Raw genomic sequence first — 16,648 nt, 5'->3', positions numbered from 1 at the left:
GTGTGTGTTTTTTTTCTCTGGTCAAAATGCACAGAGCCCATTCACAAATCCTCCAGCAAACGCCATTGTGAATTACGTAAGCAGACCCCGCCCGTTGGCAACGTGACAGCACGTACCACGGACACTAGGAGCGTAGGACTCCTCCTCCACCAACTCTGAGCTCCACAGAGCCAGGGAATTGAGGGAAAGTGGGCTCCCTTTGTGAGAATACTTCTCGGAGTAACGCTCCAAGTATCACTCACGCTGCACTGTCGATCAAGCGACAGACACCCTTATGAGTTAGTAACTATAAGTAAGCAGTTGTTAATTCTGATATCCTCTAAGACAGTTTAATACAGTCTGATGAGAAGGGGGAATTCGAGTGAATCACTATTATAGCGCTTAATAGTCACGTAGAATCCCAGTAAAACGCTTACAAATCAGACAAAGAGAAAGAGAATAGCCAAAGTCGTATCTTTCTTCTCTTCAAACTGATCCGTAATTTAACTTGTGCCAAATTGCTGTCTGAAGGAAATTCGTGTTTCTAACACAAAACAGCGCCGGGCCCGTACAGCCTGCTGACTGATCCTCTCGTGACAATTCAGTTGGCACCATTTTGGATTGCGTAAACACACCCCTCCCCCGTTGATAACGTCACAGCACGGGCAGAGGCTTTGTGGAGCTAAGAACTCCACCCCCACTACAGTTCAGCTCCAGTGAGACATTCACTTGAGATAAAGATCTGTTGTGGTGACGTTGTGTGAAGACAGACTGGTATCCAGTGTTATATTTAGAGGTTGTAGCGATAAACGGTGCGTTCGAATCGGCGAGAATTTGACTGTGAGTTGACAAACAAAACCGGAGTGACAAAAGTTTCATCTGGGTCATTTTATTGACAACTCACAGACAGAGCCTGGTTGATCCAAACCCAACGGACCATATTAATTTTCTGAGTTAAAGTTTGAGCTCGTTTTAAAGTAAAGGGTTAATAAGTTAACTGCTTGATTCGGAAAGTTAATCTTAGTTCAGAATTGGAAACAGATTATTAATTTTTGTTCCTTTGTAAGAAGAAACACAATAAGTCTGGCGATTGCAGAGTATTTTCGGCTATAATTCCCGGAAATTTTTCAATGTTCCGGTTTCTAAAGATACTCTGCAGATTGTTCACGTTTATTCTGAAATTTCTATAAATGGATAAAATTATTTAAAAAAAAAAAAAAAAAAAAAAATGATTTTTTTTTTTTTTTTTTTTTTTAGAATTTGGATTAAACAAAAAAAAATTTGGATTAATTTTTAGAGATTGAATTTAGTTAAAGTTTAAAAAAAAAAAAAAAAAAAAAAAAGTTTTAATTTTTCAAATTGAATTTTTTTTTTTTCATACTTTTTCTCACTTCTCTCTGATTAGTTTTTCCAAAGAAATTTTGTTTCCTCTCTTTTAATCTCGGTTATTTTGGGGAAAACCCAAAGGAACCTTCAAAGACTTTTCTCTCAATCAAAGATACTTTACTTTCGAACCGAATAAACGTTTATTTAAAAAAATAAATAAACTAAACTAAGGAACCTGGGATTAATAATCCCTCTTAAATTTGTAGGTCTCAAACAAAGCTAAACACCTCAAAATAATTATCAGGGAAACCTTGTCTCATCTTCACACGGCCTACTAAGTACAATTCCACTGTTACTTCACCAGTATTGCTGCATGTACCACTCCTTCTAGTTTTGTCCAAAGTAATAGCTAACACTAGCTGAACGTATTTGGACCAAATACCGAACCCTAGTAGTCGCTCCTTTCGCCCTGTCCATTAAGATGGCCTCTGTGAAACAGGTCGATGAGCTACAGGACAAGGTAAAGGATTTGGAAAGTAAAGCTGCTTTGCTGACAACAGCTGAGCAGGAAATAGTACAGCTAAAAAACCAAATTGCCACGATGGAATTAGCCGTAAAACAAACTCCACCTTCCCCCAGCGCAGGGCCTGGACAATCAGGTCCCGCTGACGCGAGGATAATTCAGCTAGAAACAGAGGCGCTTGACCTTCAAGACCGCCTCTCTGAAGGACAATTAGTGAAAACTAGACTAACCCAAGCACTCCTGGATGTTCAAACTGATAACACTGACTTTCAAAGTCAAATTAGCGACCTGCGGAATGACGTAAACGTCGCCCAGGGTACGGTAACTGTCAGAGAACACCTCATGGGGTCCTTAAGGGCGGAAATACATGGTTTTACACAGGAAAGGCAGGCATGGCATAAATACATCTCAGAAACGGACACTCTAATTGCAAAATTGAGACATGATCTGGAAGTCTCCACACACCAGGTCACTAGCCTAAAAATTGAAAGCCAAATTGCCAGCCATGACTTGACTAGACTAGCACATAGGGACACTGTTCTCCCGCCAGGGAGAGAAGTACTTCCCCCGTCAGGCGGAGCCCCGGCTCCCCTTACGGGGATCCACCCTATGTACACTAGCCCAGGTCACGCTCTGCTAAATGGTAGTCAAACCTTTCCAAATACGGGGAGCCACCCTCCACCCTCTGTAACACCAACTGTCCAAAGGTATGAGGCGCCTCTCCCCTCCGGGCAAGCCGGCCTGAGCCTGCCGGGGCAAACCCAGCCAGTGCCACACGGTACAGGTACTCCCCCAAGGTCAGGAAACGGAACGGTGTCACCACGCGCTAACCCAGCCGGTCGACACCTAACCACTGACGATCTGAAAAAACTTGCTAAATTTATCCCACGCTTTAACCCCACAACAGATGGGGACGTGGATACCTACACCTATTTGGAGGACATTGACTACCATTTAGAAGAATATGCCCCTGTCACGTCTGAAACCAAATTAAGACTCATTACGCTAACCTCCAACCGAGAGGTCAGCAGTTTTGTTAGACGGCAGACAGAACAAACCCGCCAAGACTGGCAGGCTATACGTGCGGCAATTATCGAGGAATTTGCCGACCACCAAAGCAAGAGTGGTATTACCGCCGCCATAGGAGTTCGCCACTCAAAGGACGAACCTATTAACGTATACTATGCAAAACTGCGTAGAGCGTACTTTGGCGATCAAAATCTACCCAATATGGAAGAAAACGAATACTTTAAAGCCTTGTTCTTAAGTAATTTGCATCCTTCCATTAAAAAGCAAATTCCCCTTGGGGTCGAACCGAGACATACGCAAGCTAACAAGCTCCGCAACCTGGCCCGAGAAGCGTTCGATAGAGATCGCACTAAACCCCAAGACCATACGGTATGCCCAATAGAAAGCCTTGAACTTGAGGGGGGGCACCCTCGCACAGACAGGTCCAACAACGGACCGGGTGACTACCCCTCACATCAAGAGCAAAACGATTGGGAACAATATGAAAGGCAAGACGGCCGTGATCAGTATAGGAGAAGCGACCGCCAGTCTCCCTCCTGGAGCCGACCTCTCTCCCCCTCATACGACCGCGATCGTCCCTCCTCCCAAGATCGTAGTCCAGACCGCGGTCGCTCGCTCTCACGGTATAACTCTGGGACAAGACCTGGATTCCCTGAGTTGGTACAACAGCTCCCAGCTGAAGTCCCCAGAGAATCACGATGGCACAGCCCAGCCTGTGACGACAAGAATTTGAGGAAACCTAATCACTTTGTTCCAACGTATGCTTCATATGACACCACTTCACAATAGTTCGTATTTCATCTAAACCATCAGGGGGGTCCGATATATTTTTAACTTTTTGCACATAGGTTTCTCAAACTTTGTGTCAAATGTTGAAAAATGATTTGCATTATCGTTCATAAAACGTGACCAACCTAAGGGGGGGCACGACGCTACATACGTCAGGGTTACCACGCCAGACGTGGTGGCCCACAATGACAGCAACCCCGACCTTTATCTTGACACCAACAAGGCCCCAGCCTGTTGGAAGTATGACTACCTTCCCACCACAAGGTGGGATGACCGCCGTGTGTGTTGTATTTTGTTTAAAAAAAAAAAAAAAACCTTTATATACATTTTGCTTTGGCATTTTATTCTTACACTTTTATAGACATTTTTCTTTTGCATTTTAGTTTACTTTAAGTCAAAGGTAATTTTGGGTGCAATACCCGCCCAAACGGGCTCTTGTTTTACTGTTATAAAAATCCCAGCATGCGATCTTCCCCTTTCCTCCGGAAAGGCAAGCAAACTAAAACTTTAGCGCATACTGAGTGTGGCCCTACTCAAAACCACCTGTTAGGTTTCAAAGAAAACCCTGTAGGTTCAGTTAGATGTTGGGCTAATGTCTCATTGGCACTATGTTTTTGTTTTATTCTTTCTCTGTTTTTCTCTTCTACTGGGCCCCCATAGAGATTCAGAACCCCATGTAATACCCTGTAAACACTGGCCTTGGCCAGAGTTAACTCCCCCGGTTCTAGGACACAGACGGTCCTGATATCAGCATGGTTTTATTGATTTCTTTTTGGCCCCATTAGAACCTTCTTAGCCAACAGCCAAGCCCGGCGGGCTAAGAATCCCATAGAGAAAGAACACCTTCTTTTCCCTCTCTCTCTCTCTCTGTCCTTTCACCTCTGTGCCCTTACGTAGGATGCATGCCACTAGACTATAGCAATGTCGCCTTAGGGTTATTGCCAAGTCTAATGGTGGCCGCCCTAGAAGGCCAGATGGAATGTGTGCCACGCTGTGTGTTGTCTCCCTGTTATCCAGTCGCTGAGATTCCTATATGCCATAAGACGACCCGGAACCTGCGGTTCGATCCTCTAATGGCCTAGTGGGGGTTTGTAGCCGACGTCTGGACAACCTCTCAACAGCTGGGAGCCAGGCCGGTGGCGTCAGCAAACCTTTAACAACAACAAGGGGCTAAACAAAGCCGTTTGAAGTTGTCCCACCACCATCCACTTCTGATAAGACAACAGATCAGGAAAGGGGGGGAGAAAGCCAGGCCAACCAAATGGCCACACACACACACACACACACACACACACACACACACAACTCCCCCCCCCTCTCTCTCTCTCTCACTCTTTCTCCCTCTTTTTGAGCGCATCAATCATGAATCATGTTTTCACCACAAAGAAGACATTACACGTGACCTCATGGAGAGACATGTGGACAATAATGGACAATAATGCGAAAATGTAGTACTATGCTGTATTTCCAGATGCTTGGTGTGTAGAAGTGACCTGGGCATGAACCAAGGGGCCCATGGCTGACCTCGGTCATAAAAGGGTCTGCTTCCCCCCCTGTGACTCAGAGTCAGCAATCCCACAGGAGATAAGGATTTAGCATAGTAATGACATTTGACCACACTTCAAAGACATTTTAGGGTATATAGATCCCACACAGACTCCACTCTTAGCTCAAAGCCGCCAAGGGATGATCTCCCTGGCTCTCCCATCACCAACCAAGGACGAGGAGGGTTAACCAGCCTTCCTAGGGCTCTTCAACACGGGACCTCCTGTCGGCTCCATCCAACCAACGACGCGATCCAAGGGACACACAAGTCCCCGTAGCACGGAGGCCTACCACGGCCTCACTCTCGTCTACCCGCGGCAGCGAGCACCGAAAGAGCACCAAGGCGCCCTTCTCCAAGAGGACATCACCGCGGTCAACTCGGCGACCCGGCCTCCGCCACCGTCGACGCCAACTCAGTATTACCTTTACACTGAGATTCCCGAACTCTGAGACCACTCGCTAGAACCAGTGCCAAGTTGGGCTTAGAGCGCGGCTGTGTACCTTTCTCCCGAAATCCAGAGTCTCCGGACTCAGGCCCCTATCCAGGGTCTAAAGGTGTGTTGAACCATTTTGATTTGTGCATTAATCTTAAGGCGACGTTACTGTGTTTACCAGAGAATATCTGTTATAGTTGAGCATAGCTCAGAAGGTTTTACAATAATGCATCTCCAATGCGATTCCTTCTTTTACTCTCTGTGACTTTTTCTCTCTCCTGTTTTCTTATCTCCCCACATTAACTCCATACACAACATAAGTTTCTGTTTCCCAAGCGTTGCTTTATAAATACTTGTAACGGTGAAGTCTGAATAAACCCAATTTTATTGTAGCAAGGAAAGTAATGATGTGTGGTGTCTTTTGTCCGACCAGTTAAAATGTATCTCTCTCTGATTAAACAGACATTTATATAAACCTGTCCAAGAACTCACGTTACATTACAGTGACGTAAGATTCAATAATAATAATATATATATATATACCTATATGTATGTATTATTATATTGTAATTGATTCATAAATTATATTTATATGGTTTATGAGCTAATTACGTCCTGTGTTCATATGCTGCGATCTCATCCAGTATCATGATCATTACAGCTATTCAAAAATAGCAGATCTGCAAGCTCGCAGCGTGTCACTTTGTGCCACGCTGCGAGCTTGTAGATCTGCTATTTTTTATTATTATTATTTTTTTATATCAAATGTCTCAGATGGGGGTCCGCGGCCAAATATAAATCAATTTGGGGGTCCTTGACATGAAACAGTTTGAGAACCACTGCCTTTGTTCACCATCGCTGCATAGTTATTAATATCCCATTAGACATGATGGAAAGAATAATTAATTGTATGTCTCATGGCATCTGTTCCAAAACTCATTCTATATGTCTTGTCTCTTTGGTTATGGTTTAATAGTAGTAGTATAGTCTAGTACAGGGTTCATAGTTATGGACCCTTACAGGTCTGTAACTCTGAGAGTGTACAAACGGTCCATTTGGTTCCATGTGTACACTCTCAGAGTTACAGACCTGTAAGGGTCCATTTGGTTCCATGTGTACACTCTCAGAGTTACAGACCTGTAAGGGTCCATTTGGTTCCATGTGTACACTCTCAGAGTCACAGACCTGTAAGGGTCCATTTGGTTCCATGTGTACACTCTCAGAGTTACAGACCTGTAAGGGTCCATTTGGTTCCATGTGTACACTCTCAGAGTTACAGACCTGTAAGGGTCCATTTGGTTCCATGTGTACACTCTCAGAGTTACAGACCCGTAAGGGTCCATTTGGTTCCATTTGTACACTCTCAGAGTTACAGACCCGTAAGGGTCCATTTGGTTCCATGTGTACACTCTCAGAGTTACAGACCCGTAAGGGTCCATTTGGTTCCATGTGTACACTCTCAGAGTTACAGACCCGTAAGGGTCCATTTGGTTCCATGTGTACACTCTCAGAGTTACAGACCTGTAAGGGTCCATTTGGTTCCATGTGTACTTTTTCCACCACTGGAAATGACCCCCCACAGTTTTTTCTTCTCTAAATATGCTTTTTACATTTCCTAGTATTGATGATTTCTGGTATAGGACTGTATAGCTTGATGAATTGAATACACATGACCACAATGGAAACAAGCCCTCAAGGCTTTTTGTGTTATCCATTTAGTATTATTGTATAAGTGTAGCTCGATCTGTACTTTGTGCAAACTGTTAATAAAGTATTCAATCAATCATCCGATTCTTCACTCAGTGAGCTGAACAGTTTATTTGTGAACTCACGCCCTCTACTGGCAACATTGGTGTACTGTACTGCTGCTCTATATAGGCATTGCTGTGTTCACTCTCAAGAAAGACACTTTTATACTCAGTACTGTACTTAGTACTTTGTTACTGTTTTATAGTCAGGCTGAGGGAGATTCTGTTTGCATAATGTACAGTATGTTGATTGATGTGTTTTGGTATGACACCATACTATGACTGTGAATCATGTCAAACACTGCCAGTGGCATTGCATGTGTGTCAAATATGATGGACCTCAAATCAGTGAGTCTTATTTTGAAAAGCCACTACAGGAAGTCTGATATTTAATCACTGGATACTTGTTGCTACCCTACTCGCTGGGGACATTATTAATGAATGGATTACGTTTTTGCATCGCTCATATTAACCTTTTTATCAACGTGAACACCATGCAATATGGAAGTACTGATCCGTCAATCATCTGTTGCAGACAGTGGTGAGTTTTACTGCGTGTTGTCTCTCTCTCTCTTTCTCCCTCTGTCTCTCTCTCTCTCTCTCTGTGTTTACTTTGCCCCAACCTCATAGACACATGAAAAACAGAAAAAGTGCAAAACCCTGGCACCAGCTCTTTAACACTAATGGGAGCATCCTATATTAAAATTGGTTAACGGGAGGATCATGTTACCGTGACTCAGCCATAACCATATAAGGAGTTCCAAATGTTGCTACGTCCAAATATGGAGTGTGTTGACTAACCTCAATGCATCAGGAAAAAACAAATCAGTCAGCTCCATATATGGGCAAAGGGGGGTATACCTATATAAGGGCATATACTGATGGCATCGGGGATCTCCTTATGTGGGCCTAAAAGGGACAAGGACTGACAGATACATAGATATCCATATAGGCTATGGGCATATCACCATGCCCATATATGGGCATATGCTGATGACATCAGGGATCTCCATATATGGATATATAAGGGACAAGGACTGATAGATTAAGAGATCTCCATATATGGGCATAAAAAGGACATGAATTGACAGTTAGATCTCCAGATATGGGCATATCAGTCAGATCGGCGGTGTGACGTAGGTGTGAGGGCCTCGTAGCGGCCCCAACCTCTAGTTTATAAAATAACGCATATCAATCTGTGTGAAAGAAGATCCATTGAAAACAAATTCTTTATGAAAAGGTTTACTAAGTGTAAAGTCGAGTCACGTCTGGCTGTATGTACAGTATGTACAATATGTAGTACTCTGTATGAATGTCTGAATGTCCACCAAATATTTGCCCAAATATGAAGTTCCACAAGGCTCCAGACTGGCCTCCAAATACTGACATCATATTAATGACATCATTTTGATGATGTCATATCCATGGCGTCTGTCTTGCCAAAACATGGAGCTCTCCATGGCTCCAGACGCAGATGGACCAAACATGGAGCTCCCCCATGGCTCCAGACACAGATGGACCGCTCACAAGCTGCACAAACACTGTAGTAACTCGCTACAGATCGCATATGGAAGCCACGTTATCTATTATTAGTAGTATTATTTCTAGCACATGTGTCCATGCATTAAGTATACGCGTTCACAGAATCTGGGATGCACACATGAGCTGGTTTTGCAGAATCTTTAGGTCACATGCTTGTCATACTTGGCTACGTGAGCTGACATCACGTGAGCTGGTGACGACATTTACGTCACATATATGTCTTATATCTTAGCCACAGCGTAAGGCCCGGTCAGAATTCTTCATATAAAGAAGTTAGAAGTCCAACCCAGCGCCATATTTTACCAACTCTAGTTGGTGACATGCAAGCAGAATTGTATGCCGAGGTTGTTATAGAGCAAGTTGAGCTGCCGAGGCTCGACCTGTCGTCTAGCCCACCTCTGCGTCCTGCAACCCCCCACCAGCAGTCCCGGGAACCAGCCTTGGACACGGTCAAGATGGGAGACAAAGACACCACAGCAACTCAACCGTCTGCCGACATGAACCCTTACAACACCCAGCAACAGCAGCAGAACGATGGCGAGCAGCAGCTCGGCGAGCCTGAACATACGGGGCTAGATGACTGGGACACAGATGACCCCCCAAGAATCGTGGCCGACCCAGAGTTCAATGGGATAATGACCATGGAAGGTGGACACGATAACGGAGTGGACAGAGGGGACAGGGTCGAGACCAGCTGCCGGTCGGAGGCGACGTTTCGCTTCATGGTGGAATGTTTCAGCCGCCGCAGTGAGCTTGTGCTGAGCCCACCGTGCTTCGTCAGGAGCCTTCCCTGGAAGATGATGGTGATTCCGTGCTGCTCTGACCGAAAACTGGGCTTCTTCCTGCAGTGCAATATAGACTCGGGCTCCACATCGTGGTGGTGCCACGCCCAGGCCATGCTGAAGATCATCAACTACAAAGACGAGGAGAAGTCCGTTAGTCGCGGGCTCAGCCACCTGTTCTCTCACAAGGTGAACGACCACGGCTACCATCACTTCACGTCATGGGACGATGTGACCGATCCAGAGAGGGGCTTCATTGAGGACGACAAAGTCATCTTTGAAGTCTTTATCCAGGCAGACGCCCCACATGGAGTGGATTGGGACTCTAAGAAACACACAGGCTACGTGGGCCTGAAGAACCAGGGAGCAACCTGCTACATGAACAGCCTATTAGAGACACTGTTCTTCAGCAACCAGCTAAGATGGGCGGTGTACATGATGCCCACAGAGAGTGATGACTCGTCCAAGAGCATTCCTCTTGCCCTGCAGAGGGTCTTCTATGAGCTGCAGCACAGCGACAAGCCCGTCAGCACCAAGAAACTCACCAAGTCCTTTGGTTGGGAGACATTAGAATGCTTCATGCAACATGATGTCCAGGAGTTGTGCAGAGTGCTCCTGGACAACGTAGAGAACAACATGAAAGGCACTTGTGTTGAGGGAACCATACCCAAGCTCTTCAGAGGAAAGATGGTGTCATACATCCAGTGTAAGCATGTGGACTACGGTTCAGAGAGGATAGAGGACTACTATGATATCCAGCTCAGCATTAAAGGAAAGAAGAACATCTTTGAGTCTTTCAAAGACTACGTGGCAACTGAACAGTTGGATGGAGACAACAAATATGATGCAGGAGATCACGGCCTACAGGAAGCAGAGAAGGGAGTGAAGTTCCTGACCTTCCCTCCCATTCTGCACCTGCAGCTGATGAGGTTCATGTACGACCCGCAGACTGACCAAAATCAAAAGATAAATGACAGATTTGGGTTCCCGGAGCAGCTGCCCCTGGATGAGTTTCTCCAGAAGGCCGACTCCAAGGACCCGGCCAACTACATCCTGCATGCGGTGCTGGTGCACAGCGGGGACAACCACGGAGGACACTATGTCGTTTATCTCAATCCCAAAGGAGACGGCAAATGGTGTAAGTTTGATGACGACGTTGTGTCTCGGTGCACCAAGGAGGACGCCATAGAACACAACTACGGCGGCCATGATGAAGACCTTTCGGTTCGCCACTGCACCAGCGCCTACATGTTGGTGTACGTCCGTGAGTCCAAGCTCAGTGAGGTTCTCCTGCCGGTGACGGATTCGGACATCCCCCAGCAGCTGGTGAAACGTCTACAGGAGGAGATGAGGGTAGAGGAGCAGAAGAGGAAGGAGTGGCAGGAGGCACATCTCTACATGCAGGTCCAGATGGTGAGAGAGCACCAGTTCTATGGTCATCAGGGTAACGACATGTATGATGATGAGAAGGCCAAGTACAGCTTGTTCAAGGTGCTGAGGAGCTCCACGCCTCAGGAGTTTCTCCAGAACCTTTCCCACACCATGGGTTTCACACAGGATCAGATGCGGCTGTGGCCCATGCAGGGCCGGAGCAACGGAACCAACCGGCCCACCATGCTGGACTACGAGGAAGACCGCAGCAAGTCCATCATCAACTTGAACGACAACGACAACTGCTGGACAATATTTCTGGAGACAGTGGATCCAGGGATTGCTGCCAGTGGGGTTACGTTACCCAAGTTTGATAAAGGCCACAACCTCATAATGTTCTTGAAAATGTATGATCCCAAAACCAGAACTTTAAATTATTGTGGACATATCTACAAAACTATGTCCTGCAAAATACGAGACTTGTTGCCACTCATGCGTGAGAGAGCAGGGTTTCAGCAGGATACAAGCCTCATCATCTATGAAGAAATAAAGCCCAACCTAACAGAGCAGATACAGAACTATGATGTTTCTCTTGACAATGTTGTGGACGATCCAAGTGATGACGCAGTCATCATTGTCTTCCAGAAGGACCACCCAGAGAATGACAGCAGTGAGCTGCCCACGGCTAAGGACTACTTCCAGGACGTGTATAACCGAGTGGATGTCATCTTCTGTGAGAAGACCAACCCCAGTGACCTCGGCTTTTTGGTCACACTCTCCAACCGCATGAACTACATTCAGGTGGTGGAGACAGTAGCTCAGATGTTGAACACAGACCCCATGCTGCTGCAGTTCTTCACGCCACATGGTTACAGGGACGGTCCATGGACTCATATCAGACACACCTACAAGGGAACGCTACGAGACCTGCTGCAGCTCTTCAAACCACAACAGCCCAAGAAACTCTACTACCAACAGTTGAAGATGAAGATCACAGACTTTGAGAATAGGAGGAGTTTCAAGACCATTTGGCTCAACAGCCAGTTCAGAGAGGAGGAGATCACCCTCTACCCTCCCAAGCACGGCTGTGTGCGGGACCTGCTGGATGAGTGTAAAAGGTCAGTTGATCTTTCTGTCAAAAAAGGTTCTGAGAAACTCAGACTGTTAGACATAGACAATCATAGAATTAAAAAAGTGCACCAGGAGGATGAATTGCTGGAGTGTTTATATTCCATTTGCACCTTCAGAATAGAGGAGATTCCAGTAGACCAGGTAGATTTGAACAAAGACAGTGAGATGTTGATTCCCGTCGCTCACTTCCACAAAGATGTGGGGACTTTTGGAGTCCCCTTCCTGCTCAAGATCAGACAGGGTGTTATGTTCCGTGAGGTGATGAGGAGGATTCAGACTATCTTGGACATCCAAGAGAAAGAGTTTGAGATGTTCAAGTTTGCTATTTTTATAATGAATCAGCCTAAGTACATCACTGTGGATGAGTATGAAATCAACCTGAATGACTTTAAGTCACAGCCAGGTAACATGTTTCACCCCTGGTTATTGTTGGACCACGTCAACAAAGTACCAGGAGGACCAAAGAGAGGTCGCTACACGTGATTTAACTTTCCTTTCGTCATATATTACTTGGCTACGTCATTGTGGAAAGTATATATGGAGTTTTTGCCTTTTTGCTCATCATACCAAACCAGATGAGCTGCTGACTGAAGTACAGTCCAAGATTGCAAACGTTTCTTCACAGAAGAGTAGAAATGCAACGGGGCACAGCATTTTACAGTTATTCGTGTTAGGGTTGCTTTGATGCAAGGACAATTGTATGCCGAGGTAGTGATAGAGCAGGCCCAGCTGACAAGGCTCGACCTGTCGTCTAGCCCACCTCTGCGACCCCCAACCCCCGCCAGCAACCCAGTTAACCTTATCTAGACAAGGTCAAGGGGAATAAAGATACCACAACCCCTGATTCTGCCAACATGAACCATCCTCCCACCCAGCAAATGAATCAGAAAGCCGGCAATGATCAGCGCAGCGAACCCGAGGATATGGAAGTGGAAGCTAGGGGCATAGATGACCCCTCAAGATTCCAAGTCCACCCAGTGATCAATGGGAACATTATCATGGGAGACAGACACAATAACACAACAGACTTAGAGCATGATACCAGCTGGAGGTCGGAGGCCACGTTTCGCTTTGTGGTGGAACATTTCGGCCGCCGCAGTGAGGTTGTGCTGAGCTCATCTTTCTTCGTAAGGAACCTTCCCTGGAAGATCATGGTGATTCCGCACTTCAGCAAAGACAACCGAAACCAGGATATGATCGGGTTCTTCTTGCAATGCAACGCAGAGTCCGACTCCACGTCGTGGTCGTGCCACGCCAAGGCCACGTTGAAGATCATCAACTACAAAGACAAGGATAAGTCCTTTAGTCACCCCATCAGTCACCTGTTCTTTCATAAGATCAATGACAGGGGCTGCACGGTGTCCTGGGGCGACATGACTGATCCAGATAGGGGCTTCATTGAGGATGACAATATCTCTTTTGAAGTCTATGTCCAGGCAGACGCCCCACATGGAGTGGCCTGGGACTCTAAGAAACACACAGGCTATGTGGGCCTGAAGAACCAGGGAGCAACCTGCTACATGAACAGCCTATTAGAGACACTGTTTTTCAGCAACCAGCTAAGATGGGCGGTGTACATGATGCCCACAGAGGGTGATGACTCATCCAAGAGCATTTCTCTTGCCCTGCAGAGGGTCTTCTATGAGCTGCAGCACAGCGACAAGCCCGTCAGCACCAAGAAACTCACCAAGTCCTTTGGGTGGGAGACACTAGACAACTTTATGCAACATGATGTCCAGGAGTTGTGCAGAGTGCTCCTGGACAACGTAGAGGACAAAATGAAAGGCACTTGTGTTGAGGGAACCATACCCAAACTTTTCAGAGGAAAAATGGTTTCATACATTGAGTGTACGCATGTGGACTACGGTTCAGAGAGGATAGAGGACTACTATGATATCCAGCTCAGCATTAAAGGAAAGAAGAACATCTTTGAGTCTTTCAAAGACTACGTGGCAACAGAACAGTTGGATGGAGACAACAAATATGATGCAGGAGATCACGGCCTACAGGAAGCAGAGAAGGGAGTGAAGTTCCTGACCTTCCCTCCCATTCTGCACCTGCAGCTGATGAGGTTCATGTACGACCCGCAGACCGACCAAAACCAAAAGATTAATGACAGGTTTGGGTTCCCGGAGCAGCTGCCCCTGGATGAGTTTCTCCAGAAGGCCGATTCCAAGGACCCGGCCAACTACATCCTGCATGCGGTACTGGTGCACAGCGGGGACAACCACGGAGGACACTATGTCGTTTATCTCAATCCGAAAGGAGACGGCAAATGGTGTAAGTTTGATGACGACGTTGTGTCTCGGTGCACGAAGGAGGACGCCATAGAACACAACTACGGCGGCCATGATGAAGACCTTTCGGTTCGCCACTGCACCAGCGCCTACATGTTGGTGTACGTCCGTGAGTCCAAGCTCAGTGAGGTTCTCCTGCCGGTGACGGATTCGGACATCCCCCAGCAGCTGGTGGAACGTCTGCAGGAGGAGATGAGGGTAGAGGAGCAGAAGAGGAAGGAGTGGCAGGAGGCACATCTCTACATGCAGGTCCAGATGGTGACAGAGGACCAGTTCTACGGTCATCAGGGTAATGACATGTATGATGATGAGAAGGCCAAGTACATCTTGTTCAAGGTGCTGAAGAGCTCCACGCTTCAGGAGTTTCTCCAGAACCTTTCCCACACCATGGGTTTCACACAGGACCAGATGAGGCTGTGGCCCATGCAGGGCCGGAGCAACGGAACCAACCGGCCCACCATGCTGGACTACGAGGCAGACCGCACCAAGTCCATTGTCAATTTGAGCGACAACGACAACTGCTGGACAATATTTCTGGAGACAGTGGCTCTAGGGATAGCCGCCAGTGGGGTTACGTTACCCAAGTACGACAAAGACCACGATATCATGATGTTCTTGAAAATGTATGATCCAAAAACCATAAGCTTAAATTATTGTGGACATATCTACACACCTATATCCTGTAGAATACGAGACCTGTTGCCACTCATGTGTGAGAGAGCAGGGTTTCAGCAGGAGACAAACCTCATCATATATGAGGAAGTGAAGCCCAACCTAACAGAGCAGATACAGAACTATGACGTTTCTCTTGACAAGGCTGTGGAGAAGCTAATAGACGGAATCATCATTGTCTTCCAGAAAGACGACCCAGAGAATAACATCAGTGAGCTGCCCACGGGTCAGGCCTACTTCCAGGACCTTTACAACCGAGTGGATGTCATCTTCTGTGACAAGACCAACCCCAGTGACTCCGGCTTTGTGCTCTCACTGGCAAACCACATGAACTACATTCAGGTGGCCAAGACAGTGGCTCAGAGGTTGAACACAGATGGCATGATGCTGCAGTTCTTCAAGTCACACGGCTACAGGGACGGTCCGGGGTACCCTCTCAGACACACCTACGAGGGAACGCTGCGAGAAATGCTGCATTTCTGCAAACCACACCCCCAGAAACTCTACTACCAACAGTTGAAGATGAACATCACAGACTTTGAGAATAGGAGGAGTTTCAGGACCATATGGCTCAACAGCCAGTTCAGAGAGGAGGAGATCACCCTCTACCCTCATAAGCACGGCTACGTGCGGGACCTGCTGGGTGAGTGTAAAAAGTCAGTCGATCTCTCGGACAAAGGCTCTGAGAAACTCAGACTGTTGGAGATCGTAAGCTTTAAAATCACGGGAGTGCATCAGGAGGACAAGCTGCTTGTGTTTTTAGAGTGTTCATATGGCAGTCGCACCAGTCGCACCTTCAGAATAGAGGAGATTCCACCAGACCAGGTGGACTTGGACAAAGACAACGAGATGTTGATTCCCGTCGCTCACTTCCACAAGGATGTTTTCTGCACCTTCGGAGTCCCCTTCCTGCTCAGGATCAGACAGGGTGAGCCGTTCCGCGAGGTGATGAGGAGGATACAGACCACGTTGGACGTCCAAGAGAAGGAGTTTGAGAAGTTCAAGTTTGCTCTTGTAATACTGAATCGGCCTCAGTACATCGCCGAGGACGAGTGTGAGATCAACCTGAAGGCCTTTGAGCCACAGCCAGGTAACATGATACGGCCCTGGCTGGGCCTGGACCACTTCAACAAAGCTCCAAAGAGAGGCCGCTGCACCTACCTGGAGAAAGCCATCAAGATCCACAACTAAAGCAGCCTGTGTGTGTGTGTGTGTGTGTGTGTGTGTGTGTGTGTGTGTGTGTGTGTGTGTGCGTGAGCGCCTGTCCGAACCGGAAGATTCTCCGACGACGTAACGGATCATGTATCGGCCTTAACTCTTCCCCCTGTCCTTGTCAACTGCTCATTGTTACTCTATACGTGGGTCTTAAATTAAACTCACCAGACAACCAACCAACCCTTTTTTCTTAACTCAATTTATGTGATTTATTTTTTTACGGCCTGCAAAGGGGCAAGACATAGGTCAGCAATAGTGTGTATGT

General features: G+C 46.7%; 2 protein-coding genes across 2 annotated transcripts; both read left to right on the top strand.

Moving 5' to 3' along the window:
* Positions 1-9,412: 9,412 nt before the first annotated feature.
* On the top strand, positions 9,413-12,682 carry LOC308089809 (ubiquitin carboxyl-terminal hydrolase 7-like; the record flags this gene model as incomplete). Its single annotated transcript, XM_080434736.1, has 1 exon — positions 9,413-12,682. The coding sequence occupies one exon, from the start codon at positions 9,413-9,415 to the stop codon at positions 12,680-12,682; it is 3,270 nt and encodes a 1,089-aa protein (XP_080290862.1).
* Positions 12,683-13,053: 371 nt separating this feature from the next.
* LOC308091013 (ubiquitin carboxyl-terminal hydrolase 7-like) lies at positions 13,054-16,359 on the top strand (the record flags this gene model as incomplete). Its single annotated transcript, XM_080436307.1, has 1 exon — positions 13,054-16,359. One exon carries the CDS (start codon positions 13,054-13,056, stop codon positions 16,357-16,359), a length of 3,306 nt encoding a protein of 1,101 aa, XP_080292433.1.
* Positions 16,360-16,648: the final 289 nt, after the last annotated feature.

Source organism: Gymnoscopelus braueri (assembly GCF_963280865.1).
Source record: "Gymnoscopelus braueri genome assembly, chromosome: 8".
Taxonomy (NCBI): Eukaryota; Metazoa; Chordata; class Actinopteri; order Myctophiformes; family Myctophidae; genus Gymnoscopelus; species Gymnoscopelus braueri.
Note: the sequence above shows the minus strand (reverse complement) of the source record. Positions and strands in the feature narration are given on the sequence as shown.